Genomic DNA, 27,984 nt, shown 5'->3' with positions numbered 1-27,984 from the left:
AGCCAAAGCATCGGGGAAAACTTTTTATATCTGAATATGTTCCGAAAAAGCCTTCGCTAGTCTAGAAGCTAGGGGCTCCGCAGTAGACAGAGGGAGGCATCGCAGTAGACAGAGGTAAAAGGGCAATTCTTTCTGTCCCAAATTATTGACCCGAATATCTAGGTGGACCTTCCCCCTACAATGTATGGTGCCTGATCAACTGAAATCCAAGAACCAAAGGCAGCCAGAATTTAGGTCTGGAGATTCTAGGAGTACTACGATATTATGGGACGGAGATCAATGAGAGATAGCTGGTTATAGAAGTTTATACAATCCTTGGTTCTTTCAGACACAGTTGGCGTCGGGGGAATATTCCTTTGCCAGATTTAGATAATTGCCAATGGGTTGAAACAAGACCGTGTTTCAGAATTTCTTCTTTTCCCCAAATACCTTGATAGCGAATCTAAATGTAAGACCCCTCCCCCGGAAGAACAATATAAAGATGAGCATTCCCGAATAGGCAAGTTGAAGGGTTTTAGGAAAGCAAAGTGGTGGAGAGCAGGCTCTGTGCCCTGTGTGGGATTCCAGCTCCACTGTTTTCTGAGAGGCTCTGAGCTAGTGATGTAATCCCCTCAGTGCCTCAGTTTCCTCATCTGTAATGTACGTCTGTGTATTTATTTATTGAGAGACTGAGCGAGCGAGTAGGAGAGGGGCAGAGAGAGAGGGAGACACAGAATCTGAAGCAGGCTCCAGGCTCTGAGCTGTCAGCACAGAGCCCGAGGCGGGGCTCGAACTCAGGAACTGCGAGATCACGACCTGAGCTGAAGTCAGACGCTCAACCAAATGAGCCACCCAGGCGCCCCAGTTTCCTCATCTGCAAAGTGGAGTTTCAATTGTGCCATTCTCAAAACTCCATGGTGAAGTTTAAACGAAAAAATGCAGGCATAGCTATTATTATGCAAATTGTTACTATCAAATAGTACTTCCTGGCAAGTCTGTTGCCTCCAGACCTGCCTCTCCAAGGTGAAAGCGTGCCCTTCTAGGTTTCTGGGCTTGTCATCCAGGGCACGTCAACCCAACCGCACTTGTAGACGATCGGTCTGCACTAAGGGGTAGCACAGGTACCCAGGACGCGCTGTCACTCACACCTGCACAGAGCTCCTCAGGGAAAACAGTACTCGCCGGGGTTCCCTGAGATCTGTGCGGTCCATCCGGTCTCCTTCGAGACACGTCCGTGGATTAAGACGCGGCAATTCGGAAAACAGTTGACCTGGACTATATTTTGTCATTTCCTTGGAAATTCTCTTAATGAATTTATCTTGTCACTGGTCTGCTTTGAGGACCAGATAATAAACGAAAGGGCCCTAGAAGGTGTTTTTGGAAAATGTGAGCGCCGTAACCTTATTCCATGTGACAAGAGTTAATGTGGCTTCATAAAATGTGATGGAATGGATGTGACTATAGTATTCAAGAAGATTATTACCGACTTGTTGAGGAATACTTATTGAAGTTTTTAAGCATGGTGGGTATGAATGTTTATGAGGCACTTTCCAGAATTTGAGGTACTCTACTGACTATACATTTGAATCTCATGAGCAAAGGGTAATTTAGTGATAACGTGGGTTCTTAAAAATCAATGATTCCAGATTTGAATGATTTGCACGCTGCTATCCTGGCCAGAGAAAACAGGACGCAGTCCACTTTGTTTACGGGAAAGATTTACATCTAGTCCCAGACTGGCTTCAACATCCCTCCCAGGTCATTTTATTACTTCATTTGTTATTTTATTAAAACCAGAAAACCTGAAACACATGAAAATAGACATTACCGTTCCTTAAGATTTTTGGTGCTCGTGCACCATCTCATGAAGTGAGTATAAACGAAATGGAAAGTAATTCAAAATACTTGACTTGACCTAAAAAGAGCAGCCAATAAGATAACACCAAATTCCATAAAGCTGTAGGCTTAAGTTTCCAACCCATGTGGGGCGCCTGTGTGGCTCAGTCGGTTAAGCGTCTGACTTCGGCTCAGGTCATGGGTTTGTGGGTTCGAGCCCCGCATCGGGCTCTGTGCTGACAGCTTGGAGCCTGGAGCCTGCTTCGGATTCTGTGTCTCCCCCTCTCTCTGTCCCTCCCATGCTCATGTTTTCTCTGTCTCTAAATAATAAACAAATATTTTAAAAAAAGTTTCCAACCCATTAGGAAGGTTCCTTTGAGGTTATTCTTCATAATAACCATTCATTGGGTGAGATCTCAGAAGAATAATCCAATTTATCATGTCTGTACCAACATTATTGGTTTTAAACATATCCTCTAGACAGAACGGAGGTTATGCTTTTTTAAAAACATCATTTTTCTCGGATGTGAGTAAGAATCACCGGGGTGTGTGTGTGGGGGGGGGGGGTGGGGGGACGCACCAATGCTCAAGTGAATCCCAGGTCTCTGGGATTCGCAAACTGCACGGTAGGGCCAGAGAATTTCCACACTTAACAAGCTGACCGTGAGGCACCACTCGGGCTGAGAACTACCAGCTTACGGACTCTTGTGCTCCTCTGGGCTGGGCGTGGGGCGGGGACGTGTACCGGCAACAGCTAACACCCAGACCAGCTTCTCTGCCTTTAGGAGAGCACCCTTCACAGTCTTCAGGGTCTCCCCACCCCGGGCCGGCACACACACAGGCACCCTGCCCTCGGCCGAGCGGCCCAGCACTTACTGTTTTAGGATGAAAAAGGGAAATAACCTTTGGGGAGTGCCAGGAACTCTCGGTGGCATTCTGCATAATTTCTGCTTCTTCTACAAGCGGATGTAGGTACTATTATCCTCCACTTTAAGGGAAGGAATTAAAGGTAAAACAGTGCGTACAAAGTACCGCGAACAGCGGGGCTGGGTTCTAAACTCAGGTCAGAGAGCCACTCTTTTACCAACACCCCCAAATCTTCCAGCGGTAACTACTTTGTACACGTGTCTTCGGGGGAGGGATAGTCAGAAACAGGCTCAGGATTCTGAGGCACACGTATGGCCTTTTTTTTTTTTTTTAAGGTTTATTTACTTATTTTTGAGAGAGAGAGAGAGAGAGAGAGTGAGCGAGCGAGCGCACAAGCAGGGGAGGGACAGATAGAGAGAGAGAATCCAAAGCAGGCTCTGTGCTGTCAGCGCAGAGCCTGACATGGGGCTCAAACTCACAAGCCATGAGATCATGACCTGAGCCAAAATCAAGAGTCAGATGCCTAACCATCTGAGCCACCCGGGCGCCACACACATATGGCCCTTTGAAATCACCAAAGCAAGCGCCAATTCCTGGTCTCAGGCACCCTGGGGGAGGGAGTGTTTCCAAGATCTCGGAGGGGAAGAAATGTTTTAGCCCTGCAGTAACTACTTCTGCTAGCAAAGAGCCGAAATGGCCACGGCATCCACCTCTGAGGCTGGGATTAATTAAGCTATGGTTCCGGCAGGGTCTGGATGCGGTTTTTAAGGGGAAATTGAGGAAATGTGTAATCAGGCATTTCATTTTTCAAAGCAGGAAAAGAGGCAATTATTTCTTACAGAAACTACCTGAGTGAAGACAGTGGAAATATAATTAGAAAAAGGAAAAAGGATAATTATGGGGTTAGAGATAATAATTGCAAAACAAAGATATTTCAGGAGAAGGTGTTCTGTTGAAATAGACCCCGCGGAATAAAGCATCAGGGATAGCAGACTCACCTGTAACACACGTTTTCGGTACACGGATTGTGCACTTTGACTATGACAAAGACGTGCTGAAAGTGAGACCGGATGCTTCGTGGAGTAAAAGGAAGTGCTCCGGGTTCTTGGAAGACAATGGTCACAATGTCATTTCCGATATGCCTTTTCCTCAGAAGCTGCGGTCAAGAAAGCGAACACACAGGGTTACCAACACGGTTTTCTGTAAAAACCCGATGTGTAGAAATACACAACTCACTCGTCTTTCCATCAAAATGAAATTTTTTTTAATGTTTATTTTTGAGCGACAGAGACAGCGTGCGAGGGGGGAGGGGCAGAGAGGGAGACACAGAATCCGACGCAGGCTCCAGGCTCTGAGCTGTCGGCACCGGAGCCTGACGCGGGGCTTGAGCCCACGAACCGTGAGATCATGACCTGAGCCGAAGTCGGATGCTTAACCGACTGAGCCCCCCCGGGCGCCCCTCATCTTTCAGTGTCAAAGCAGTGATTCGCAAAGCCAGAGTCATTCTCTGGGAGCTAGCGCTCCTCAGTATGACACAGGAAGAACAAGATAGGCTGCGTCTGGAACGTCTAGGAAAAAAAAAAAAAGGCCTAACCAAGTTATTCCTTTACCTTAAAACTCAACTCGCGTTCCCTCTCCTTTTCACCTTGGATCTTTCCTACCCTAAAATAATAGCACGTGAGAGCTCAGAAACTTTCAGGGATTTTTTAATGTTAAGTTCTTCAACTTACAGTAAGGAGACAGTCCAAGAGAGGGTAATGATTTGCTAAAAGCCCTACACCGGTGTGTTAGGGCCTTAGCCTGTGTCTCCACATGCATTTCTGCAACACTATTATTTTGGCGGCTAATATATTCACACTAATTAACTGAAATCTAACCTTTCAAATATAATTCGAAAACACAGAATTCTACCAGGTTAATGGCTGGAAAATGCAATGGGGTATAATCTTGTAAATTACAAACGTGGCAGGAGAGAAGGAACCCCAGAGCAGTAACAGACTATTGTTTTTAAGTTTCTTTATTTATTTTGAGAGAGAGAGAGACAAAATACGTAAGTGGAGGTGGGGGGGGGGGGGAGAGGGGGCAGAGAGAAAAAGAGAGAGAGAGGAGGAGAGAGAGAGTCCCAAGTAGGCACAGAGCCCTATGCGGGGCTCAAACCCATGAACCGTGAGATCATGATCTGAGCCGAAACCAAGAGTCTGACACTTAACCAAACGAGTCACCCAGGAGCCCCCAGAGCAGTAACATTTTAACAGCAATTTCATTTTTGATGTTCCTTTTGCCTAGAACATTCCCTTCCACCCCCAGTTTCTCCTAGACAACTCACTTAGTTAGGGCTCTCGTTAGGTATCACCTCACCTGAAAGGAACTTTCTTGACAAGCCTACCTTGGCACGCTGCCCTGACTGATGCCCAGGCCAGTTTCTAGTACATTAGTTGCCATCGTCTGTGCTGTTGACTGACTTGTGCATCAGGTCATAATGTCCAGAAGGGCAGGAGACCTGTCTCGTAGACTTCTGATTTCCTAGTTTCTAATGGCCTGTCCGGGACATAGCCGACACCCAGTACACATTTGCTGAGTGAACAAATGGGTGATAGAGATAAGCGATCACAGCCACATAACACTCTGCAATAAAACTGGGATCACACCTTTGAATGTGTGTCGATAAATCCATACACAAAAGCCCTCTCTAAGTTTATGCAAGTAAAACCACAGCATCTGTGCTCACAAAGTTTGTGATCTTCAGTTTTAATAGATACAATAATCTTTATAGGAGTTGGTGATGTCACTGCGGGAATGAGATAATCTCAGGTAGTAAATCTCTCTTTACTAGCAATAATAAAGACAACGAGCTTGCTCTTAAATTTATTTGGCACCTATAGAACATACCTCACCGTAAAGAGCATTAAGTTCAACTCTTAAAGCCTTTGAAGCCCAGACACAAAAAGGGTTTCATTGTCAGGCCCCTGACTTGTGATTTAGCATGATAAAAGGTCTGGGAGCATGGGGACGAAACGTTCAAATGTTCCTTCTTCCTGAGTTCTCTACGTGCCAGTTAAATTACCCAGTCACATGCTGAAAAACTCCCAGTTAAATCAGCCTGGCTAAAGTCATAGGCACAAAAAAGCCCACCTTACTGTCTGGGTCAAGTATTGAAACATACACGAATATATTTTAACACAGACCCAATGGACCATCTGTAGTTTTAAAAATGTTTGCAAAGTAAGTTAAAATGTGCCATTTTGGGCGCACGTGAAAAAAATCTGTAGCAAGCTAGGTCCTACACGGTGTGTGGTTATTGACCCATACCACAGATGGACACAGACGAGAACCACAATAAGCGTTTCATGTAAGGAAAAGAAAATGGAAGGAAGGAGAACTCTCTAAACCAAACATCAATAGCTGAAAATTGCACTAGCTTAAGATGTTCTTCCCTCATCTCCACAATAACTGAAATACAGGATTCATAGGTACTATAATAGGACAAACAGGGAAATCAGGAACAAATGAAACGATTAAATAAATGATCTTAAATACCTAACATCGTGCGCACCAGATCGGCTGAATGTGACACACAACAGCTGACACCATACTTTTAAAACATTTTTTTTCTAAGTTTATTCATTTATCTAGAGAGAGAGAGAGAGAGAACTGGGGGAGGGGCAGAGAGAGAGAAAAGGAGAGAGAGAGAATCCCAAGCAGGCTCTGAGCTCCACAGAGCCCGATATGGGGCTCAAACTCACATACTGGGAAGTCATGACCAGAGCTGAAACCGAGAGTCGGGTGCTCAACCGACTGAGCCACCCGGCGCCCCAGCTCACACCATACTTTACTCGATATCCTTGAAACACAAGAGTTCTCAGATTGACAGAAAGATGGCGGTCACGATGGCCAAGGCCACACAGTGAATTCTGTAGCCCGTCTGCCTGTGGGGCTGCTGTGTTGAATTTGACCTTGGCCAGCCCTCTCAAATTAATCAGGTACGAACTCATTAGTCGGTGCCTCCTCGCTCTGCTGCGGGAGCAACAGCAAACTGGACAGCTACTCCCGTCCAAGCAAAGGGAAGACTGGGTCCAATTCTACACTTCACACCACAGGAACACGGAAAGCCCAACTTCAGGGCTGGTTCCCTTGACAACACGTCCCTTCCTAAGCACATTCTTTGGCTCTGTAACAGGGCCAAAAATGTTTTCAAAGTCTAGTTAAGGGGCGCCTGGGTAGCTCAGTCGGTTAAGCGTCCGGCTTTGGCTGAGGTCATGATCTCGCGGTTTGTGAGTTCGAGCCCCGCGTCGGGCTCTGTGCTGACGGCTCACAGCCTGGAGCCTGCTTTGGATTCTGTGTCTCCCTCTCTCTCTCTGCCCCTCCTCTGCTCGCACTCTGTTTCTCGCTCTCAAAAATAAATAAACATTAAAAAAAAAAAAAAACAAAAAAAAAAAAAACAAGTAAAAGTCTGGTTAATTTAACCACGGTTGCAAAATGTACTTGGTGAGACAGTAAACTGTTTGGCCGGGTGGGGGAAAAAGGAGAGTCCTCAGCAAAGTAAAATCTGAAGCTCTTTGCAAGAGAATAAAATAAAATAAAATAAAATAAAATAAAATAAAATAAAATAAAATAAAATAAAATAAATAAAATAAAATAAAATAAAATAAAATAAAATAAAATAAAATAAAATAAAATAAATAAAATAAAATGAAATAAAATAAAATAAAATAAAATAAAAATAAAATAAAATAAAATAAAATAAAATAAAATAAAATAAATAAAATAAAATAAAATAAATAAAATAAAATAAAATAAAATAAATAAAATAAAATAAAATAAATAAAATAAAATAAAATAAAATAAAATAAAATAAAATAAAATAACACCTTGCCCATTAACAGGATGCTTGAATTTGTTTAGAGGCTAAAAGAAATAGAACATCTGGAAGGGTAACAGAAATATTCACTGTTTTCCAGGATCTTGTCAAACATTAAATAACCTTAAGTAATTTTTCAAACTTCTTATATGAAGGAAAACAGTTTTCTTCAGTTGTTACTTCTGTTTGTCTTCTCATTGGTCAGTGAAATGCTGTGCGATCAGAGTCCGGGACGGGAAGGGGAAAGAGTGTGGCAATCCAGCAAGATATGAAGGCAAACCCATGGGTGACCAAGACCCCCTACGGCACGATTTGTCTCAGGAATGCGGGACCGATGCCTTCTAGCGCTAACTGCTCCTTTGAACCTGTGAAGCACTTTTCAGTGCCAAGACGACCGCCTTCGTGTCTTCGACTGCAAGACCGAGTTAATAAATATTGTGTTAGATAGGGGCGCCTGGGTGGCTCAGTCAGTTGAGCGTCTGACTCGCGGTTTCGGCTCAGGTCATGATCTCATGGTTTGTGGGTTTGAGCCCCGCGTCAGGCTCGGCACTGATGGTGCGGGAGTCTGTTTGGGATCCCCTCTCTCTCTGCCCCTCCCCCACTTGTGCTCGCTCTCTCTCTCAAAATAAACTTATTAAAAAAAGATCTTTTATTAAAAACATATTGTGTTAGACAGATTCACACAATCCTATGAAATGCCCAATGCTTCATTCAAGCAGTGAAACAGGACAATTAGAGTGAAATGTGACTCTTCGCCCAGTTCCAGAGCAAAAAGCATCCAGATGCTGCAGAAATAGGAACCTTAGGGTTTATGCTCAATCCCATCGCCAGCCTTCACGGCCTCACAGGACCGGTTTTAACGTGGGGCAACAATTAAAAGCAAGTGCAAACAATGGTCCAGTAGCCACACCTTGGTCAAAGGTGGCAGAAAGTTAAGTCAGATCTACTGGCCTCTGTGCAAACAGGTTCGTTTGTTGATTTTTTTTTTTTTTTTTTTTTAAGCATAGTAAGAAGAAGCATTTTGCACCTAATTCTGGAGGGGAGTGGGAAGCAGGCTGTACAATGTGAAAGAAATGCAATTGGGATGTGGTTCAGAAGTCTCTGAGAGTCAGAATTAGTGAAGAGAAAAATTTAATTTGAAACTGGAAAAGGCCGATCTCCAGAGAGAGACTCCGGTCTGAAGAAGCAAAGATGTGAAAATCAGCATGATTTCAAAGAGAAAACTGCACCATTAAATGATTACAGTTTACGTTCTGAAATTCAAAGAGATGAGCCCAGAACGGAGCAAAAAATGACATGTATCCCTGTGAAAACCAATCACAAGTTCTGGGTCTTAGTCCTTGGATTGGAATTTCATGTCCCATCATTAGGAATAGGGTTGACCAAGAGTCCTTTGACCCCATCCTTCCCACTCTCTGACCTTATCATGCACCCCTTTTCCCCTCCCAGATAGCTACCTCATCCCTCCAACAACCCAGCTTGTTTCCGCCACAGGGACTTTACACTTGCTACCCTCTTGTGTGGGAAGTTTCTCCCCCTCACACGAAGGGCTAGCTTCTCCCGCTTCAGACACCTTCCTAATTTTGCATGTGTTCACACAACACCCCCCCACACACACATGCATGCACGTACACCCTCACGTACTCTGTACTCAAGACTCAACACCAGCGGTTAGAATTTTGTTTTGATTTTTAGGAGACATCTAGAGTTTCCTGTGGAAAGTAGAAACAGGAATGTAGAACAGTAGTATAATAAGAAAGAGGAGGAAACCTATGCACATGACCGCATAAATACAAAAGATCTGTATCCAGGGACGGAGGGCCTTGCCCACCGCTCCCCACACACAAAAAAGTGAACACCAGGGCACCTAACCACTCTTAGATCAGCAAGATCGTATCGAATTCAACTACAGTTTTGAAAATTCATCACTGATACACGTTATACAACCGATATAAAAATACTGCATAAACTATTTACTGCAAAACATTATATAAAACAATTTTACCAATAGGAAAAGTAAATGGACAAACCAGTTGAGCAAGCAAGGCGGAATATTCTGCAAACAGAGAAACAAAATTAACCAAGAATGTGGATTTTTAAAGTGAAGATAAGAGGTTGGGGCACCTGAGTGGCTCAGTTGGTTGAGCGTCCAACTTCAGCTCAGGTCATGATCTCACAGTCCGTGGGTTTGAGCCCTGCATCAGGCTCTGTGCTGACAGCTCAGGGCTTGGAGCCTGTTTCAGATTCTGTGTCTCCCTCTTTCTCTGCCACTCCCTCGTTCATGCTCTGTCTCTCTTGTCTCAAAAATAAACATTAAAAAAAACAATTTAAAAAAATTAAAAAAAAATAAAGTGAAGATAAGGGGAGGAATATGAAGATACAACTATTTCTTTTTTTTTAATTTTTTTTAACATTTATTTACTATTGAGAGACAGAGAGACACAGAGCGTGAGCAGGGGAGGGGTAGAGAGAGAGGGAGACACAGAATCTGAAACAGGCTCCAGGCTCTGAGCTGTCAGCACAGAGCCCGACGCGGGGCTCGAACCCACAAACCGCGAGATCACGACCTGAGCCAAAGTCGGTCGCCTAACCGACTGAGCCACGCATGCGCCCCGAAGACACAACTATTTCTGATACTGGGTCCTACCAACCCTATTGTAAGCAATCGTTCTTATTGTCTGCTGTAAGTACACACTGCTATTTAGGGCCTGGGGATAAATCTAATCGTGGAATGCTGCATAGGCATTTTATTCTTCCAAAAGATTCCATATTATGATTTATAGGTGAACCCAACTGCAGTCAGGACCGGTTCGTACAGCACTTAATGAGGTAGATTCCTCCTGCATGTGAACGGTTCCTTAACAGTTCCAATTAGGACTTACAGAAGTGCGTGCACAAACCCCTTAAGGCAGGCCGGCCATTTATCCAAATTATATGGAGAAAGGGCTGCAGCCTGGCCCAAACCTAACAAGCTGTGTCTCCATGACCTCTGTCGAGGTCAAGTCCGTCCCCAGTCTAACACCAGTATTCTTCAAACGGAATCTCAGAGACCTAGGAGCTTGGCCTTATTCCTTAGGTGTCCAATGGGCTCGGACACCTCTTCCAAGCAGAGCAGTTTACCATTGACGCGTGCATTTAAAAAAATACTAATTGACGATGTGCCAGGCACCATGCTCCCTTCCTCCATTTTATGTACTTAGACTGAAGAAAAGGTCTGTCTGCCAAAGTGAGGACTGGAACTCATTTGTGGGCTTCTTTCCACTGATAACATCCCACGACAGCCGACCCATGATCTGTCTACAGGACAAGCAGACAGGGAAGCACGCAGGGGTGTCAGCCCTGGGAAAAGAGACCCGGGTGCCAGACTGACCCAGAGAGAAGGAGGGGTCTTCAGGGAAGAGAGGAAACCACTCCAAGAGCAGGCTTTCTTATCATTCCCTGGGGCTGGCTAGGTTTTCTTTGTAAGAGTCCTGCATTCCAAACACGAAACTCTTTTGCAACAGGGGTAAACTCTCTAAAGACTTTTAATGCGTCTTGCAATCAGCGTTCAGCTTGATTTATTACAAGAACAAACACAAGAAATTATATCTGATGTGGACGAGTCTGGGCCAGTTAAATAGTCACAAATACCATGGTGCTAATGAGGCCAAAGTTCCAGGCACAATTCATGTACAGGCCAGCTAAGTGCTAGGTTCTGTGGCCTCAAACTGCACTCATGAGCCCAGCTGGTCGTTTCAGACATTTCTACCCCTGGAATTAACATAATCTGTAGGCATGGGTGGGTGGGTGGGGGACGCGGAGGAAGCCGGTACAACCCAGAACAAATCTGGGAAGTACATGTGCCAAGACTACACGGTGCCATCATTTTTATCTACAGACAGAATATTCTGGTAACAACCCAGGATGAGCAAAATACTACATGCCAAAGTAAAAATAATCTTCTGAGACTCTTGGTAAGTTAGCCCCTTACTTTCTCAACTCCAGGCCTTAGGTGTTCATGACAGGTCCCTACGCCTGGGAATAGGAAAATAAAATGCAAATTAAGTCATTTAAAATATTGTGCTTTCTTATCTAATAAATGGTGAAAAACAGTCAACTAAAACTTAATCGAACACACGCTGTGCCGGGCACTATGAAGTGCTTTGTATGTAGTAGCTTGTCTAATTCCAGTCACCATCCACGAAAGGTTCATTCATTCACTGAACAAATATTTACTGGCCGCTTACCATGTTCTGGGTATGCTTCTGGGCGCACAGGGACACCTCAGTGAAGAAATGAGATCAAAGCCCCCGTATTCAGGGATAAAAGAAACTACAGCAGAGAAAATTTTGCCCAAGGTCCCAAAGCGAGGAGCTGGGATTCAAATCCAGATAGTGTGGCCCCAGAATTCCTGCTCGTAACAACCACCTATTTCTGCTGAAGGTGTTTTTCCACCTAGAAGCAGGAAGCCTCAAAGAGGACCCTAGAGTCACAGAAATCTGACAGTAAGAGGGAAATGCTGTGTACCATCTAGTCCAAATATCATGCGTGCCCCACCTCCCCACTGCCAAACCCGTGGAAAATATCTCTAAAACACAACGTTCTTGGGGCACCTGGTGGCTCAGTCGGTTAAGCATCCAACTTCGGCTCAGGTCGTGGTTTCACGGTCTGTGAGTTCAAGCCCCGCATCGGGCTCTGTGCTGACAGCTCGGAGCCTGGAGCCTGCTTTGGATTCTGTGTCTCCCCCCCTCTCTCTGCCCCTCCCTGCTCGTGCTCTCACAAATAAATAAAACATTAAACAAAATTTAAAATCCAACGTTCTTTCCCTCTGAGCCCAGGTGCTGCCCCCCAGAATCCTTCTCGACACAGTGCTCCAAGCAGCCACCGCCTGCCATCTGAACCACGTCCCCATTATACAATTATCGAATTTCCCGAGAGGCTAAGACCTCACGCAAAGCCACAAGGCAAGTGGCTGGGTGTGGCGAATTCGGCATATGTCCACTGACCCTTATCTCCACTCTTCACCATCCCCTTTAGATTATGAATACTTGCCCACACAGCGGTTAGTGCACAGATTTCCCAGTGGACCACACTGAGGATCATACGGATTCCAGACGCAATAAGAACAGTTAAAAAAGCGAAACAATTTTACAGTTTTCTACCATCAGCATAATGACCCGATGTCATGGATTCTCACTCAAGTTACAAAAATAAAAACGGCAACAACAAAAAAACTCAAAGAGGTAACGGGGAAGCTTAAAGAAGTCTTTAAGCTACAGAGTCTGTAATGTGCAGTATTAATTTACAGGTTTGTTTGTTTTTTTTTAATTTCCAGTTTGGGAACTTTAAACGCGCCCCCCTCCGTCCCCCACTCCCCAACCCCATCCCTCCATCTACTTTTCTGTGTGTATAGGGCTTTAAGGATAGTTTCAGTGAAAAAGGCAGGTACGGAGAACTCATAAACCCAGATTTCAAATACCACGCAACAGAAAGGGGGCAGGGAAAGCCTGGTTCGAGTTCTGCTAACAAACAGCAAAGCCCAGCAGACTTCAGATTCCAGAGGCTGCCAGATGGGAAATGACGAGGCCAATCCAGTTTGGAGTCCGATGGCTCAAGTAATTAGGGAGCTGGAAGGGCTTTGTGGTTTGAACAGTCGATGACCGGGGTCAAAAGGCATTGGCTCTACTTTGGCTAACGTACTGACAGATTTCTTGGCCTGAAGAAGCCCTATCGGTTTTCCGAGCAACAACTCACACGGAGTTTAATTCCTGAATGGTTCGCAAGTATCTGCCGGGCAACTGCACTGCTCTAAATTAAGCTTCTTAATATCGAGTGGATCCGTGTGGCATTATTCCAGATAACTGTTTTTTCGAGAGCTAGAAATCCTTTAGGTTAAAACATCGATACATACATACGTGTGGTCCAGGGATTGTAACTCTTGTCTCTTAAAAACACATACAGATATGTGATCGAAAGAAAGATCTTCTGATGGTGGTGGGAAGGAATCTGAATATTGGGAAACACTTCAGATCATTCAGGAAGGACAAGGGATTGAGGTGAAGCATGAGGCAAGTGGCCAGAAAATCCAGCTAGCAACGAGAAGGAAAAGTCAAAGAGAGCCGTCCCTGCTGCAAAGTGCTAGGCTGAAATCAGGGGCCTGCCTTCTCGGCCCGGCTGTCAGATCTAAGGTGGTTCTTGCAATTAGTGATAGGGACAGTGCAAGTGGTTTCTGTGCAAGATGTGTGTTTTGACTACCTTCATGTGTTTTACAAGCATTCAAAAAAAAAAAAAGAAGAAAACGTCTCTGCTGCAGTGAAGTTTCATTCATTGAACATATACTTATTGAGCAATTCCTATGCAGTCCCTGGTACATCAATGTATTTACAGCAAAGGAGTGTGGTTACGTGACGTCAGAAATAAACTGCCTAAGCATGAAACCAAACTTTGTTTCAACTCCCGATTTAACCAAATGCAATCAAATCACTAAAACGGAATCATGTCACCAATAAGTTCTAAGATCCGTCCTTTCAGTATTTTCTGTAAGTAAGTTATCCACCCATACGCAGAAACCCGGGCTCAGGTTACTTACCCAGCTCGCTCACTTATAACGAACACAGCCGACACGAGTTTCCATTAAGATTTTGCCTAGCGAGCAATAAAGGTGTGTGCAGAAGAGTTTCCAAGTTTTATGAGGAAAAAGTGCAATATACCTTATGCAGAAATACTCCGGTTTAAAGGCCAAATACTTCCCGATGATAAAAGAGTCAAAGATTATTAACGCCATTCAAGAATCCGCCCCCCGCCCCCGCAAGTGATTCTTTGCAAATTCTCACGACATGAAGCCCCTCAGTGGGCTGACCTGAGATCTGGAAAGAGGAGGGCGGACCTACCTGCTGTCTGTTGTTGGGCATGTGGGGAAGCATGGTGGACACGTGGAACATGACTTCATAGTCTTTGTACGTCGTGTAGAGGGAGTGAGTTCCTGTAGAATCAGCTAAAAAGAGAGGATGATGACAAAAATAAGCCAGGCAAGTGCAAAAGTCAGCGATGTGACACTTAGAAGGTCGTTTTGCCAAAGGCAATTCAATTGCAAGCAACAAACCACCCAACCATAAACCACAAGTGTCCTGGGTGGCCACTCTGCCCTCTCGCTGCATGCTGTTCCTGCCACTTCTAACTCGTGTCTAGCGGCCACCCTGCCCCACTTGGGTGTGTGTGTGTGTGTGTGTGTGTGTGTTTACGGTTAATTCTTGCGTGATTCTTGGGCACCTGATCTTCCAGAACTCAAAAAAATGAAACGGGACTGAGTTAATATGGAAATGAGAACAAAATAATGTTCAGGATTTCTTTCCCTGAATGATGTAATTAACTGTCTTCTCTTTTCAACAGGCAATGTAACGATGAAGTCCTATGATTAAGACGGCAGAGAATGAAGGTGGTCTCTTACTGTATATTTTGCACTGACACATGTTAGAAACCATGACATCCGAGCCCCTCTTAATCATACAGCTATTCACCTTCTGAAAAGCAGAATGATTCTTTGCAAACTCAAAATCCATCTGTATTAGCAATAGATGATCACAGACGCAGAGTGTCAGGAACCTGAACCAACACAGTGACTGTAAAACACTTAAGTCACAATTTCACGGTGTAGTTTCGAAACACTTTGAATATGGATAAATAAAGACAAAAAGATACATGGAAAATAAGATGCAAACAGAATTCGGGGCCGCCTTTTTCAATCTTTGGCCAACATATAGGTTTATGTTTCTACCTTATAAACAAGAAACAATGCTATTCGGGGTCATTTAAAACGAAGTTTATTTCATTGTGTTTGTTGGGGAAGATCTAGGTAATCACCTTGGGTTAACTTTTTTTTTCCTTAATCTAAATATTTTAATTTACTTTAAAGACATGAATACATCTAGCATTCGTGGGCCTTTATGATTTTCTTCCTGAGTCCTGCAGTTTTTTTTTTTTTTTGAATATTCATTCTGACTCAGAAGCAGTCCTGAAAGTTTTTCTAGAAAAAGCATCACATACAGTTTTGCAGAGTCTGAGGAGGTACTCACAGAAGGCAACTGAATGGAAAAAGGGAAGAATTTAAAATGTTTACATACGGATACTGACAAATCAACTTGCAGATGGTAAGAGAGGATATTTCTCTAATAAGCTGTATATTTCTGGTCCCCAATAAAGCAATTTTCTCTTTTAACTACGTATTAAACACACATCTGTTACTTTTCGTAGGACTTCATGGAAAGTAACGTTCCATTCCAACTGGCTTGGCTAAAGAATGTGGCTTTGGAAGTGAGCAAGCACGGTCATAAGGGAGCAATGATTGTCTTCTTTTATGAAGAACTGACTGGCTAATAACAACATGAAGGCCAGGGGATGAGATAACCCAGCACATTCAATGACCCCCATCACAACACACTGCTATTCAACAGGCAATGTTAACGATGAAGTCCTATGATTAAATGGTTAAAATTCAGTTACAGACATCCTTATAGGTAGTTTGTAGTCTAGACAACAGGTTTCAGCTTCAGGAAATTGCAGTGAAGGAAGAAAAATGCATTTTGGGGGGAAAACACTTTTAAAAATATGATCACTGGGGCGCCTGGTGGCTCAGTCAGTCGAGCATCTGACTCTTGATTTCGGCTCAGGTCATGATCCCAGGGTCATGGGATCGAGCTCCACATCAGGCTCTGTGCTGAGCATGGAGCCTGCTTGGGATTCTCTCTCTCTCTCTCTCTCTCTCTCTCTCTCTCTCCTCCCCTTTGCCCCTTTGCCCTACTCACACTCTCTCTCTCCACTTTCTCTAAAATAAAAAAAAAAAAAAAGATCATCATTAGTCTATCCCAAACAGTACTATAAGATGGCCTTCTGAAATTATATATTCTGCAAGTTTTCATCATAAATATCAGTATGGTAATGGAGAAGGTAAACAGATGAGCTTGTTTGAGGATCTGCTGCAAATATTTCTATTGGGCAAGAGTGGCAGGCCATCATGGCGGACCCCAGTTTCGTCATTCTCTGCATCCAGACTGGAAGGGGCTGGGCTGCCCACAGCCTGGGGTCCATACTCTGGTGAGCAGAGAGCATCTTAGTGGCTCATGATCATGTGATCCTACTGCGTTTCACTTTGTACCTGAAGACAGAAAGAACCCATTTCAAAGCCAGAAAGGACATCCCAGATACTCCAGCCCAACACTCTCAATTTTGCTTGTGGCCCAGATCCGAAGAGGGAGGACAGAGTGAAAGCTCCAACTCCCATAAACTTAAAAAGGAAGATTTTTTGTGTGTGTTCCATGAAAGACAAAATTTTATCTGAGCATTTCATGAAATGTAATTCTTAGAAACTTCCTCTTTACTAAAGGGATGTCTTAGACCTCACATCTCCCGGAACGCCTCACTCATAAAAATAACTTGGATTTGTTGATTATGAGAATCAATGCATCAAAATCTCGTTCTTACATTATCATTTCCCTGAGCAAAGGTGCTTAGTGCTACATCTGTGATGTAACAAGGACATCTCCTAGGTCATAAAAATTTAAAGCTGATGTCCATTCTTACACGTAGGGAAACATTCACATTATCTGTGTTGCAGTGTTACAGAATGGATGGATCTGAAGGTCTTACGGCGTTTCCTCAATCCACCCCGCTGAAGAAAGATGACAGGCATTCGTGATAATGAATCCACATCAGCAGTGACTTTCCAGGAAGGATATCCCTAAGGGCAGCATGCCCGCACCTCAAGGGGGTGGGTGGTGGTTTGCATGCAAGGGAGTTGGCCAAGAAAAAAGAAGAAAAGTCCAGCAAGGTCTCACCGATTTTTCTTAAAATATGTGGATATTCACAGTGGGCGTCACAAATTATTCTACAGTCTTTACAGATCTGAGGCATGAGCAATAGGCATTCAAAACAACAGTCAAACTCCAGCCCTCGCATGTGTGAAGGACACACAGGGGCCCGCATATGAGTTAACACTATCTTTCCAGGTCTTATCATCCATGTTCTAAACGTAACTTCCAAAAAAAACAAGATAAAAAGCCGGATCTGACTGATAGGTACACAAAGACCCAGCACCACCCTGATGTAGACAAGAATCAGTGAGGGTCCCAAGGTGACAGACACTGGGGACACAGAGTCGTGGAACCTCATATGGCCTTGCACGGATGCTCCCACGGGGAAAGGCCTCACTTCACTACCCCTACTAGGACTGGGTCATGTGCTCTCCCACATCCTCCAATTGTAGAAACTACCTGCTCGTGTTTGTTTGTTTATTTATTTAATGTTTATTTTTAAGAGAGAAAGTGAGAGACAGAGTGCAAGCAGGGGAGGGGCAGAGAGAGAGAGAGAGAGAGAGAGAGAGAGAGAGAGAGAGAGGGAGACACAGAATCCAAAGCAGGCACCAGGCTCTGGGCTGTCAGCACAGAGCTTGACACGGGGCTTGAACTCACGAACCACGAGATCATGACCTGAGCCGAAGTCAGACCCTTAACCGACTGAGCCACCCAGGCGCCCCACTGCTCATCTTTTATTAAAAGAGCAAGCGGTTAATTGCTTGATAATAAGGAAAATTGTCCAAAATACACATAATTACTCTGGCTGATATTTTAAAGGCTGATAGCAATAAAATTGAACAGCGTAAATAAGAAGATAACATATTTAGAATGTATGAGGACCAGAAGGAACATGATTATCTAATGAAGACACAAGACAAATGCGCACATCACAGGATGGCAGAGAGTCTGTGTTTTAAATCGGCACCTAACCGATTTAACGTGTGCCCCACTCAAGGGGACGTGGGTAAGGTCCCTGGGAAACAGGACGCATCCGTTTTTAACCACTGCTTCAATTCCCCAGTTAACATCGTGAAACCAGAAATGAACAGAACGGGCCCGAGACCACGGCAGGAGCGGACGCGGTAATATTCTGTCTTTTAGAAACGAACGCAGTGCGCGTCCTCGGTATATACTGGAACAAGGGTGTGGTAGAAGAGGGGAGGCTAAAAGGAAGAAGGAAATATTAAAAGATTCTTCGCGAAGCACTGGGGAATCTCTCTGCTGGTGTTACAAAAAAAGAATTGACCTTTTGAGCTCGTGTGAAACACACACCTCTTGAGAAACGTGCCTCCTTTGCTCGTCTGAGGAAATCTAAACTCTATCCCGAAGAAGCTTGGCCAGGCTGCTGCTGGGGTCAAGAACGGGAGGGCATGTGATCGCTCACTTAGATTTATGCGGTATGCCTACCTCTGGAGGATTCGATTTGTGCACACACACAAATATGAAGCTTACTTTTATTGTCTAGCTGAGCTCGGTATTTGCTAAATCCTTTCAGCCGGACTCTCTGGCCCAGAAGATCAAGGAATTCTTCAAAAGCTGGTCCCGCCGTCTCATTGTTATACATCTCCTCCTCTGTGCTCTGGCCTGCTTTGCAGTAAAGGATCCCAATCTTGTGCTGAAAGCTCAGCTGAAATGGGGGGAGAAATGTAATTACTTGGCAAAGAGTATCAGACATGCTAACTTCTAGTAAGATTAAAACTACAGAGAGCACGCCAGGACGATTCCCATAAGCAAAGAAGCGAAAAGAGGAAGAAGCAAGGGTCACTGCACAAAATGCTACAAACACACAACCCAGAAACCCCAAAATGCAGCTGGAGAAACAGCAGGAATCCTAAGAAACAGAATGTATAGAATGGCCATGTGGGATCGACCAGGTTTCCAAAATGGACAGACAAGTTCAGGCATCTACTTAAACATACAAGCATGGAAATACCTAATTTTATACCCTTCATATAATAAGAAGCATCATCTCCTAAGTTAGGGGGGAAAAAAAAAAACCAAAAAGGCCACGACTTTAAAGTTTCCCGGCTCTGGTTCCTGATGCTTCTTTTGTTGTTCGTTGAACATTCAGGAAACTATGAACGACTGTAATGAAAACACAAACCAAATTAAGGTCTGGTAAGGAGGGAATCCCAGGGGAAACTGTGATATATGTATATAAATAGAATAATGTTCTGTTTCCATAAAAATAACTCTGGCTATACAATTACAGTTATTTCTATGTCTTTGGCTATCCTGAAAAGAAAACATCTGCTAAATATACAAAAGCCGTAAAGAATTTTGATAGCGACGGAGGAGATCCTGCTGTAACTCTATCTTGCAGTCAATCTCTTATCAAGCTGGTAGCCAAAGGCTTGCTGTCTCCCAAGGCCGGGGAGACACTGGAACCATTTTTACAGTTTTCTTATTATATCCAAAGAGAAACTACTCCTCACTCACGCAATCAGCGCACTTGGTCTTACTACCGGCGATCTGAGACTCAAAAACGGACAGATTATCAGACGTCGCCGGCTTCCGGAAGGCATCAATCCATAACACTGTTCACTTTCATTATCGAGCTACGAAAGAGAGCCTTTAATCAAAATTTACAGCCGACTCTCCGTAAAGTAAAGCAAAACGATACTCATTTCCCTTGAGCGGCAGAGCGATAAAAGCGGTCTCATCCGCGTTACCGGATGACAACGTACAATCCAAGAAAGGTAGGAAGCCACCTGCCAGGGCGATCTAAGCAGCCCTTAGGAAGTAACCTGACTGCGCATTAGGATAAATTTGCAGTTGAACAGACAGTCAGCCACAACTGCACAGTGAACACAGTGATTCGTGCCCTGAGTGTGGGGAGGAGACGCCGGGCACAAGCCATTTTCTAGCCACAGTCGTGCATTTTATTGAACCAGTTCTTTAGGAGGGTCAAGTACAAAAACACTCCCCTTCATCCAGAGACTGAGGAATGTCTGTTTCTGGCCAGCTCCCCAAATAAATGAGACACCGTATCTACTGCAAACGGACCATCGTCTAAAAAGTAGTACGAAGTGTAATCAAAACGCCTAATTTTACTTCATTCTGAACGCTAATTGTTCCTGAGTGACTCAGAAGACGTTCCAGGATCTTACAGCACGCCAGGGAAACACGGGACTAGCAAGCATCACCCTGGACGTTGGTGATCTCAGCGACCATCAGGATCCACCGTAATCCTGTAACAAGGCCTCAGAATGCCTGCTTCCCGGCCTAGATATCTTGTTGGTTTGACTTCTCTTTTGCCATCAGAAGACGACTTCACCTCTCTCCAGTTATTTGGCCCTAGCCTGTAGGACACTCTGCCAGAAATAGAGCGGGATGGTGAGCCCTGGCGTGTGTAACCCGGCGTCCCGTGGGCCCCAATGTCCCTGCATCCAGGCACCCGCAGTTTCCCCCGCGGCCAGTAGACAGGGCCGCACAGCCGCACGCTCGGTCCCGTTGGCCTGTCCTCTGCTCTTCAACCTGCCGCTCACGTCAAAGTGCTGCCAGGCCATGTGCCAACACCATCTGGCCGCCTCGTCTTGCGCGGCCCGGCCTCCGACGCCCCCTGGCTGCTCCAGAGGGGGACCACTTTCCCATCTTATGCTCCCACTCCTTTGGGAGGAGGCCCAGAGGAGCAAAGCTGCTTGGGGCCCCACGGTTTGGGCTAGTGCGGCCTCACGTCCGCTAAGCAGAGCTCTCACCCGACGGGCACAATTTCTCTCTGTGATTCCAGGGTCTCCTGGACTTGATATTCCTTGTGGACTCTCATTTGGGCAAAGGCCAAACACCCAGAGAACCGAACTCCCCTGGGCCTACCCCGCTGGCTGTGGTGCTGTCCACTTCACACCCTTCTCCCCAGCCGTCGGACAAGCCAGCCTGAGTCTAGACCCTGCCTGTGAATGGGTCTAGAATCTGCCTGTGCAGATTGCCTGTCACAGACCCTGCCTGTGAATCTGCCCACCCTCCAAGAAGCCCCTGGGCCCACGGAAATTAGGGGATGTGCTCCAAGAGATTTCAAAGCCCACAGGTGCTCACGAGGGTGACCGGAGCTCTGCTGCAGGGAAAATGTCCCGTGGGACACGCGCAGCCTGGCAGGGGCACCGAGCACGTTTACCGTGAGGAGGCCGCAAGGTGGAACTACCTCTAGGGACTTCGAGCAAACAGTCGGGGCCGGCTTGCTACGGTGGCTGCCATTCCACTAAAACAGGAACAGAATGAAACGCCGTGAAGACACAGCTCTGACTTAAACATTTTAACAAACCTCACGAAAACAGTCGAAACGCCATATGACCATCACTCCCCTTACGCTAGCAACAGACCTGCACACAGCTGGTAACGCACCCTGCAGTTAATCAGGGCACAGTTAAAGGGGGGATCCCACCCCCCAAGTACTAAAATGCCCAATTCTCGCGGAACAGGGTTTGTAGCCAAGCTTTCCAGACCTCCGGCCGCCCCCCTCCGCTCCGACCCATCCCGCCGTCCTTGCTTTAGCCATTCCGACTTGGGCAACGGCCAGTCCCACAGTCCTGGGGGGGAGCTCGGCCTGCTCTCAGGTGTCCACGCTGTCGCAGACCAGAAATCCCCGCTTGTTGAAACCACACACTGCCTCAGTGCGGAGAGCTGGACGTACAGATGGGCTGCTCAGACAGACAACCCAGCGAGGGAGGTCTCCTTTGGTTTCTGGAACTGGATAATGACTGACTGCTGGGTTCCCAAGGCCAGAAGCCCAGTCATCACTGACAAGAAAATTTAAATTTAAATGAAGGGGACAAACACAAAGCTTCTGAATTGTCTTGCAAATAAACTGGAGTGTGCAGGGAAGCCCTTTCCTTCCAGGGCATTCTATTCTCTCCGGGTCTGTTTACTCCCAGCGAGCTTGCAGCCTCATTTATTTGGACCTGCGTGACTGAGAAGCAAGCATGGTATGCAAATCAACACCAATATCTAGGGTGGTGAGGGGACAATAGGAAGGGACGGCTGGCCCAAGGACAAATGAGCCATTCTGCCCCAGAAGCCATGATCTTCTAAGAGAGGGAGCCGCCACGACTTACCTGAATTTTTTTTTTTTTTTTTGGTCAACCTACATAATTTTAGAAAGCCACCTGTTAACATAAATTAGGATCGTCTTTTAAAACAGGAAACATGGGATTTTAGAGGTTGACAGGTGAATTTATGCAGAGAAAGGAACAAAAGTTTCAGAGTCTCGCTTAATAGTTACTTACTTCCCTCGTCACTCTCCACGACTAACCTGTGCCCCGGACACAGCAGGTGCCCTTTCTGACCTTGTTGAGCCAGGGTGGGCGACAAACCCCAGGAGAGCAGAAGACGACAATATATCCTCTGAGTATTTTTTTCACGATTAAAAACCCTTAAGAACAGTACCATGAACTGGCCCGTACCATTCCTGTGCGGATTTACGTTTAAGAAGGAGAATAAGAAGGGCGCTCCTTGGAATAAACTCTCAGACACTCTAACGGTTAGTGGCAACTTTTAAGGGTCCTTTCGAAACCAGAAAGTTAAAAATCTCTTACAGATGAAAATAAACAGCATCTCTTCCTCACGGAATACGGGAACCAGACACCATCAAGAGGTACGGAAAGTTTAACACCACAATGTACACCATTAAGAAAGTATACCAAAGTCACGCAAATACGATTGCCAAAGAAAAAACACATGAAATACAACCAGAGCTAAAGAACGCGTTGGTTTACTTAAAAGCAGAACCCAATTTTCAAAGCATTAATTTTGACATCGCACTATAAAAAGCACCTACACGCTGGATTAAAATAAAAAAATTGCCTGGCATAGCTTCTGGACCTATTCTGCTAAACAGGCATCCCAAATTCGTGCTTCATTTCGTGAGGAGATGGTCAACAGTAGCTGCTGTGATCGTCTCTCGGGGCCTTGAGGACTTTGGGATTCAGGCCCGCGGTTCATGGGCCATCTGTGGAATTTTCTAGAGCAGCCTTAGGGAACCACCTACCTCATCCGCCAAGACCCTGCTATACAGCAAGTACAGCGATATACTTTAAGGGGAGAACCACATACACTGGCAACATAAAGGGACCCAGAACTACCGCATTCTCCCGTGACGTGCAACATCATAAAAAGAAACATGAAAATAAGACGTGAAAGTTATTGCAATTCTTCTCAACAAGCCTGCTTGAACATGACAGCATCTGGACCCGCACCGATACATCCACGATCCTTCCAAGGTCGTGTTTTCCTCATCGGCTTCACGGACATCTCGTACATTCCACACACTTTCCCGGTCATGATCATGGTCGAACTACCTTGCGGACCACGCGGTCTTACAAGTCAACTGTTCTAGGCTGGAGTTTCGGTTTGGTTTAGTTGTTTTTAATATGTCAGCCTTCCTGAGACAGACAGGTCCCACGCTTATTCATTCTCAATGTTATGGTGGCTACTTCCTCCAGCTGATCATACAGAGTGCTAATTCCTTACACAAAGTTCCTGTCTCAGCACTCTCAGAATTCCAGGGATCCGAGTATGAGCCACACTGGTGTTAATGGGTCAACCAAGAAACGCCTCGCATTCTCTCCAAAACGAGCAGAAAAATTTTCCTTAGCAAATTCAAGAAATACACATCACCAGTGTCTTTCTGCTTTTTCTGCTCATTTAAAATCAGTTGCATATATTTGGGTGCCTCCTTGTCAGTCTCCCCTTCCAAGTTATCTCGCATATGACACTTGAAAGACCTCTTTCTATCTTCCGTGACACCGTCTCAAGCCTGCCTGTCATTAATTCTCTCCTGGATGATGTCAACGGACCATAATTGAACTCCAGGCCATCGTCATTCTTGATCGTCTCAGCCTATCTCATTCCCTTCCAGCAGAATAATCTTCCTAGAATCCAGCTCTGATAGTGCTGTGTCCTACCAAAAAGCTTCCATGGCTCCCTACTGCCTCCTGAATCAAGTGCAAACTCCTTAGCCTAGCTCTAAGTTTCAGCATACTTTTTTGTTGTTGTTGTTTAAACTACAACCACCCTAGATGTGCCCCTGTCTTATAAAGAAACTAGTCATAGTTCCTAAAGCGGCCAACTACTCACATCTCCCTCCTGGAATTCTACCCAAGTCCCAGCTGCGATGCTACCTCCCTTCAGGAGATTTGCCATCCGGTGTGTTATTCCTTCTTTTCCCAAGGCACACTCACTGCCCGTAAACCTCTCCAAGATCCACCACCGTATTTATTCTTCCCTGCAGAGGTTTTATGCTCTCGGTCTTACCATCCCCACCGGGCGAGGGGCTACGTCTTAACTTCAGTCTTCCCAAGGCACGCTGTCCACTCCTACCTGTTAGCGTGGAATGCCTCGTGCACAGCGGACACGAATAAATGCTAGTTGGGGGAAAGGCGCGATGTGAGTTTTTTAAAACCCCGGAAGAAACACCACCCATGTCTAATAATCATGAATCAGATGTGGTCTCGCTAGCCGGGTCAGGGCAAGTCCCAAACATTTAGAAACGCAGACACGAAGTCATACCCCGAACACAGAGTCTCGCACACTGTACATACCCCTTGTTCATCCAGCTTGAGCAGCTGCTCCGCGACCTTGGGCGAATTCGAAGCCTGTCTCAGGCACTGAATGCTCAGCTCTGGAATGACGTACTCTAGAACTTCTTTGAGAGGTAGTCCCCGCGCGGTCCCGTGCCTGGCAGTGGAGGGTATGGCGTCTTCCAAAATCGCGCCGCGCAGGGTTGTAAGCTGCAGGGGCAAAACAGAAGGCTTCAGAACGTCATGGAAGAGTTCGTGCTTATTCCTGGTTACTTCTCTGAGGCACAAGTTTTGAGCTGCCTTGCAGAGGAAGGAAAGGAGGTCTCCTTTCCGAGAGGAGCAGGGGAGACGACAGCCCCCGACTGGCGGAAGCAAAATCAGCACAGCCTCTAAACAACAAAAGTGCACGTGGTTGGGGGGCTAAGCCGGGAGGGGGTTGCAACAGACGTGGGCCCGCAAAATGGGGGCGGGGGGCAGGCCGAGTGCTGCTGGGGAAACGGACGTCCCCACCGCTCTCAGACCCAACAGGATGTCGACACAGAGGAGCAGCTGGAGGTCCCGGGGCTGGGCCTGGTCACCGGCACCCCCTCCAGCCCCTCCCTTCTTTTTCCCTATTGCCCTACTGTTCCACACCAACGTTTCTTCCATTCCTTTCTCTTTTTCCGTTTAACTTTCCACTGCTGACCGGTCCTGAAGCTGAATGGGGGTATCCAGTGACAGGCCCGGGCAGGGTGATTCAGGGCTCTGAGGATTCCTCACTCTCGCATGTTACCCCATGACTCGTGAGAGGTCCTCAGGTCTCTGAGGCACGCATGGGCTCGCCATTTTGACACACGCCACAGAGGGGAAAGCCCGGCAGCAACTCGCTCTGGCTGTACCCACCCTGACTCTGGGAAGAGAACTGTCAGCATGCAAGAGAGGCGGGGTGAGGGCTGTAGCAACGACGTCTGCCATGCGCGTCACGCTCTAGAACACCACCGCCCAGCAGCGTTTGGGGCAACGGCGAGACTGCGCTCATCTGCGCCAGCTGATGCGGGAGCCATGTTGGCTCCACGTGGCTACTGGGCACTTGTGACCAGCGGGTCTTCGCGATTCCATTCCGTTACTTTAAACAGCCGCGTGCGGCTCATGGCTGCTGAACGGGACAGCACGGGTCTATAACTTCAAACCCGGCACCGTGAGAGAGGGACTCACCTCCTGTCTGTGCTGCGTAGAGCCCGCCATCGTCGCAGCACCTGGCCAGAGCCGCTCTGGTACACGGCCTCGTGCACACACAGGAGACTGGCAAAGGGCTCTCTCTTCTCTCTTTGATCCGGAAGGAGCCGGCCAACACCCACACGTGGCACGCTTGTCACATACGCTCCCCCTCTAAGTGCAGTGGGTCACGAGGATAAAACCTCACGTGCGGGCCAGATCTCATTCCTCGTAATCAGCCTCTCTACTGATCCGGGTGTGCACCGTGCGCCGTTTGTACAACAACCTCGCGTTTCACGCAAAGCGAGGCAAGCGAGGCAAGCGAGGCACGAAGCCAGGGCCCCGACGCGGGAGGTGTGCGGGGGCGGCATTGCCACGCTCACCCCTACTGCCGACTCCTGCGTTTCCCGCATTAGATTTTGCACGTTCTGACATGCGCTGTCCAGGTCACAGGTGTCCCCTCTTAGCCCCTAAATCCCACATTCTTACCATTTTCCCTTTTCTACCACGTAAGGGGGAAGTAACATCGTGGCCGCCTAACATCTGTGACAGGCTCTCAAATTTTTATTTGGAATAAGATACCGCAGGCTCTGTCAAAGATCTTAAAGACTGCCATCAGTGACATTCAAAAGGAAACTCAATACCTTGTCCAAAATAATCTAAAGCAGTAACTTCAGCCCAGGACAGTAACAACACATGCACGGCAGCTATTACCTCGCTCGTCCTGAAGGCCACCCGGTAGTTGAACTGGGACCCTTCTTTCTCCTTGGCGTCTTCCACCTTCTCTCTCCGGATGCTGACTGCCACAGGGCCAAGGTTTTCATCTATCCCAAAGTAGTTCTGGTGCTCTGTAACAGGAGGCAGTGGTGGCATAAAAAGAAAGGAACAAAGAACCGCGTGGGTATCTCCGGGCTCGTCCGTCTGTCAAATCTCTGAAGAAATACCGCACGGGTCTGGGTACACGATTCCCCACCGGGGTTTGATCGGAGTGTTTTGTTTCCAAGTCAGATGTATTCGTACGTCTCATTTTCCACTACTTCCTCCTCTCCTGCGGCTCGTCCCCAGCTCGCGAGCAGCAGGAGGCCTCCTGTCCCCTGCCACAATTCACGGTGTCACATGAAGAGTGTCACCGGAAGGAGGGCACTGCCCTCCTTAGAAACCGTCAAAAGAGGAATCGAGCTATTTGAAGACCATTACTGAACGGTTCCCCCCTCCTGCTGGGAAGGTCACCCTCTTTTGCATGACCGTCGGCACCTGGACTAGTCAGGTAATCTTGGGGCCCAGTGTGGTGGCAAAGACTACCCTTGCATTAGGATGTCACTAAAGCACCTAACCGTCTAAGGTGAAATTTTATGGCAGAAAAGACATAAAAGGTCATTGGGTTGCTGCGGTCAAACTATATCTATTAATTATTATTTTTTTAATGATTTATTTATTTTCGAGACAGAGAGACAGAGAGAGAGCACAAGAAGGGGAGGGCAGAGAGAGAGAGGGAGACACAGAATCCAAAGCAGGCTGCAGGCTCCAACCTATCCACACAGAGCCTGACACGGGGCTCGAACCCACGAACCACGCGATCATGACCTGAGCCGAAGTCAGACGCTTAACTGACTGAGCCACCCAGGCTCCCCCAAATCTACTAATTCTATAACCTAATTCTACTAATTCTATAATCTAATTCTGTTATCACCTAATCATGCCGTTCCCGTAAAATCACTGGCCCTGTAGGGTTCTGATCCATTGAGTCTCATGGCAAGAACAGATTTCTGGGGTCCTATCGTCCATCTAGCACGGGAACCCCCAAGGACACTGCTCCTCAGAGATGGTCATGAGTCTCCACATATATTTGACAATACGTGCCGGGCACCATTTCCCAGCGGGGTCACAAGCCGGAACAAATTCCCATTCATGA

At 46.3% G+C, this 27,984-nt stretch overlaps 1 protein-coding gene across 8 annotated transcripts in view; it reads right to left on the bottom strand.

Moving 5' to 3' along the window:
• SIPA1L2 (signal induced proliferation associated 1 like 2) overlaps positions 1 to 27,984 on the bottom strand; it is a 223,199-nt gene that overhangs the window by 64,202 nt on the left and 131,013 nt on the right. For all 8 annotated transcript variants that reach the window (XM_086679672.1, XM_086679677.1, XM_086679678.1 and 5 more), the window contains exons 4-8: positions 26,787 to 26,920; positions 24,900 to 25,088; positions 18,820 to 18,994; positions 14,410 to 14,513; positions 3,681 to 3,838 (exon numbers count right to left, since the gene is read on the bottom strand). In XM_086679672.1, the coding sequence (XP_086535798.1) occupies positions 3,681 to 3,838; positions 14,410 to 14,513; positions 18,820 to 18,994; positions 24,900 to 25,088; positions 26,787 to 26,920 (760 nt within the window). The remainder of the gene's footprint in view (positions 1 to 3,680; positions 3,839 to 14,409; positions 14,514 to 18,819; positions 18,995 to 24,899; positions 25,089 to 26,786; positions 26,921 to 27,984) is intronic.

The sequence above is a fragment of the Puma concolor genome, chromosome D2 (genome assembly GCF_028749965.1).
Source record: "Puma concolor isolate L17-30 chromosome D2, mPumCon1.1.hap2, whole genome shotgun sequence".
Lineage (NCBI taxonomy): Eukaryota > Metazoa > Chordata > Mammalia > Carnivora > Felidae > Puma > Puma concolor.
This window is presented reverse-complemented; position numbering and strand designations above follow the sequence as displayed.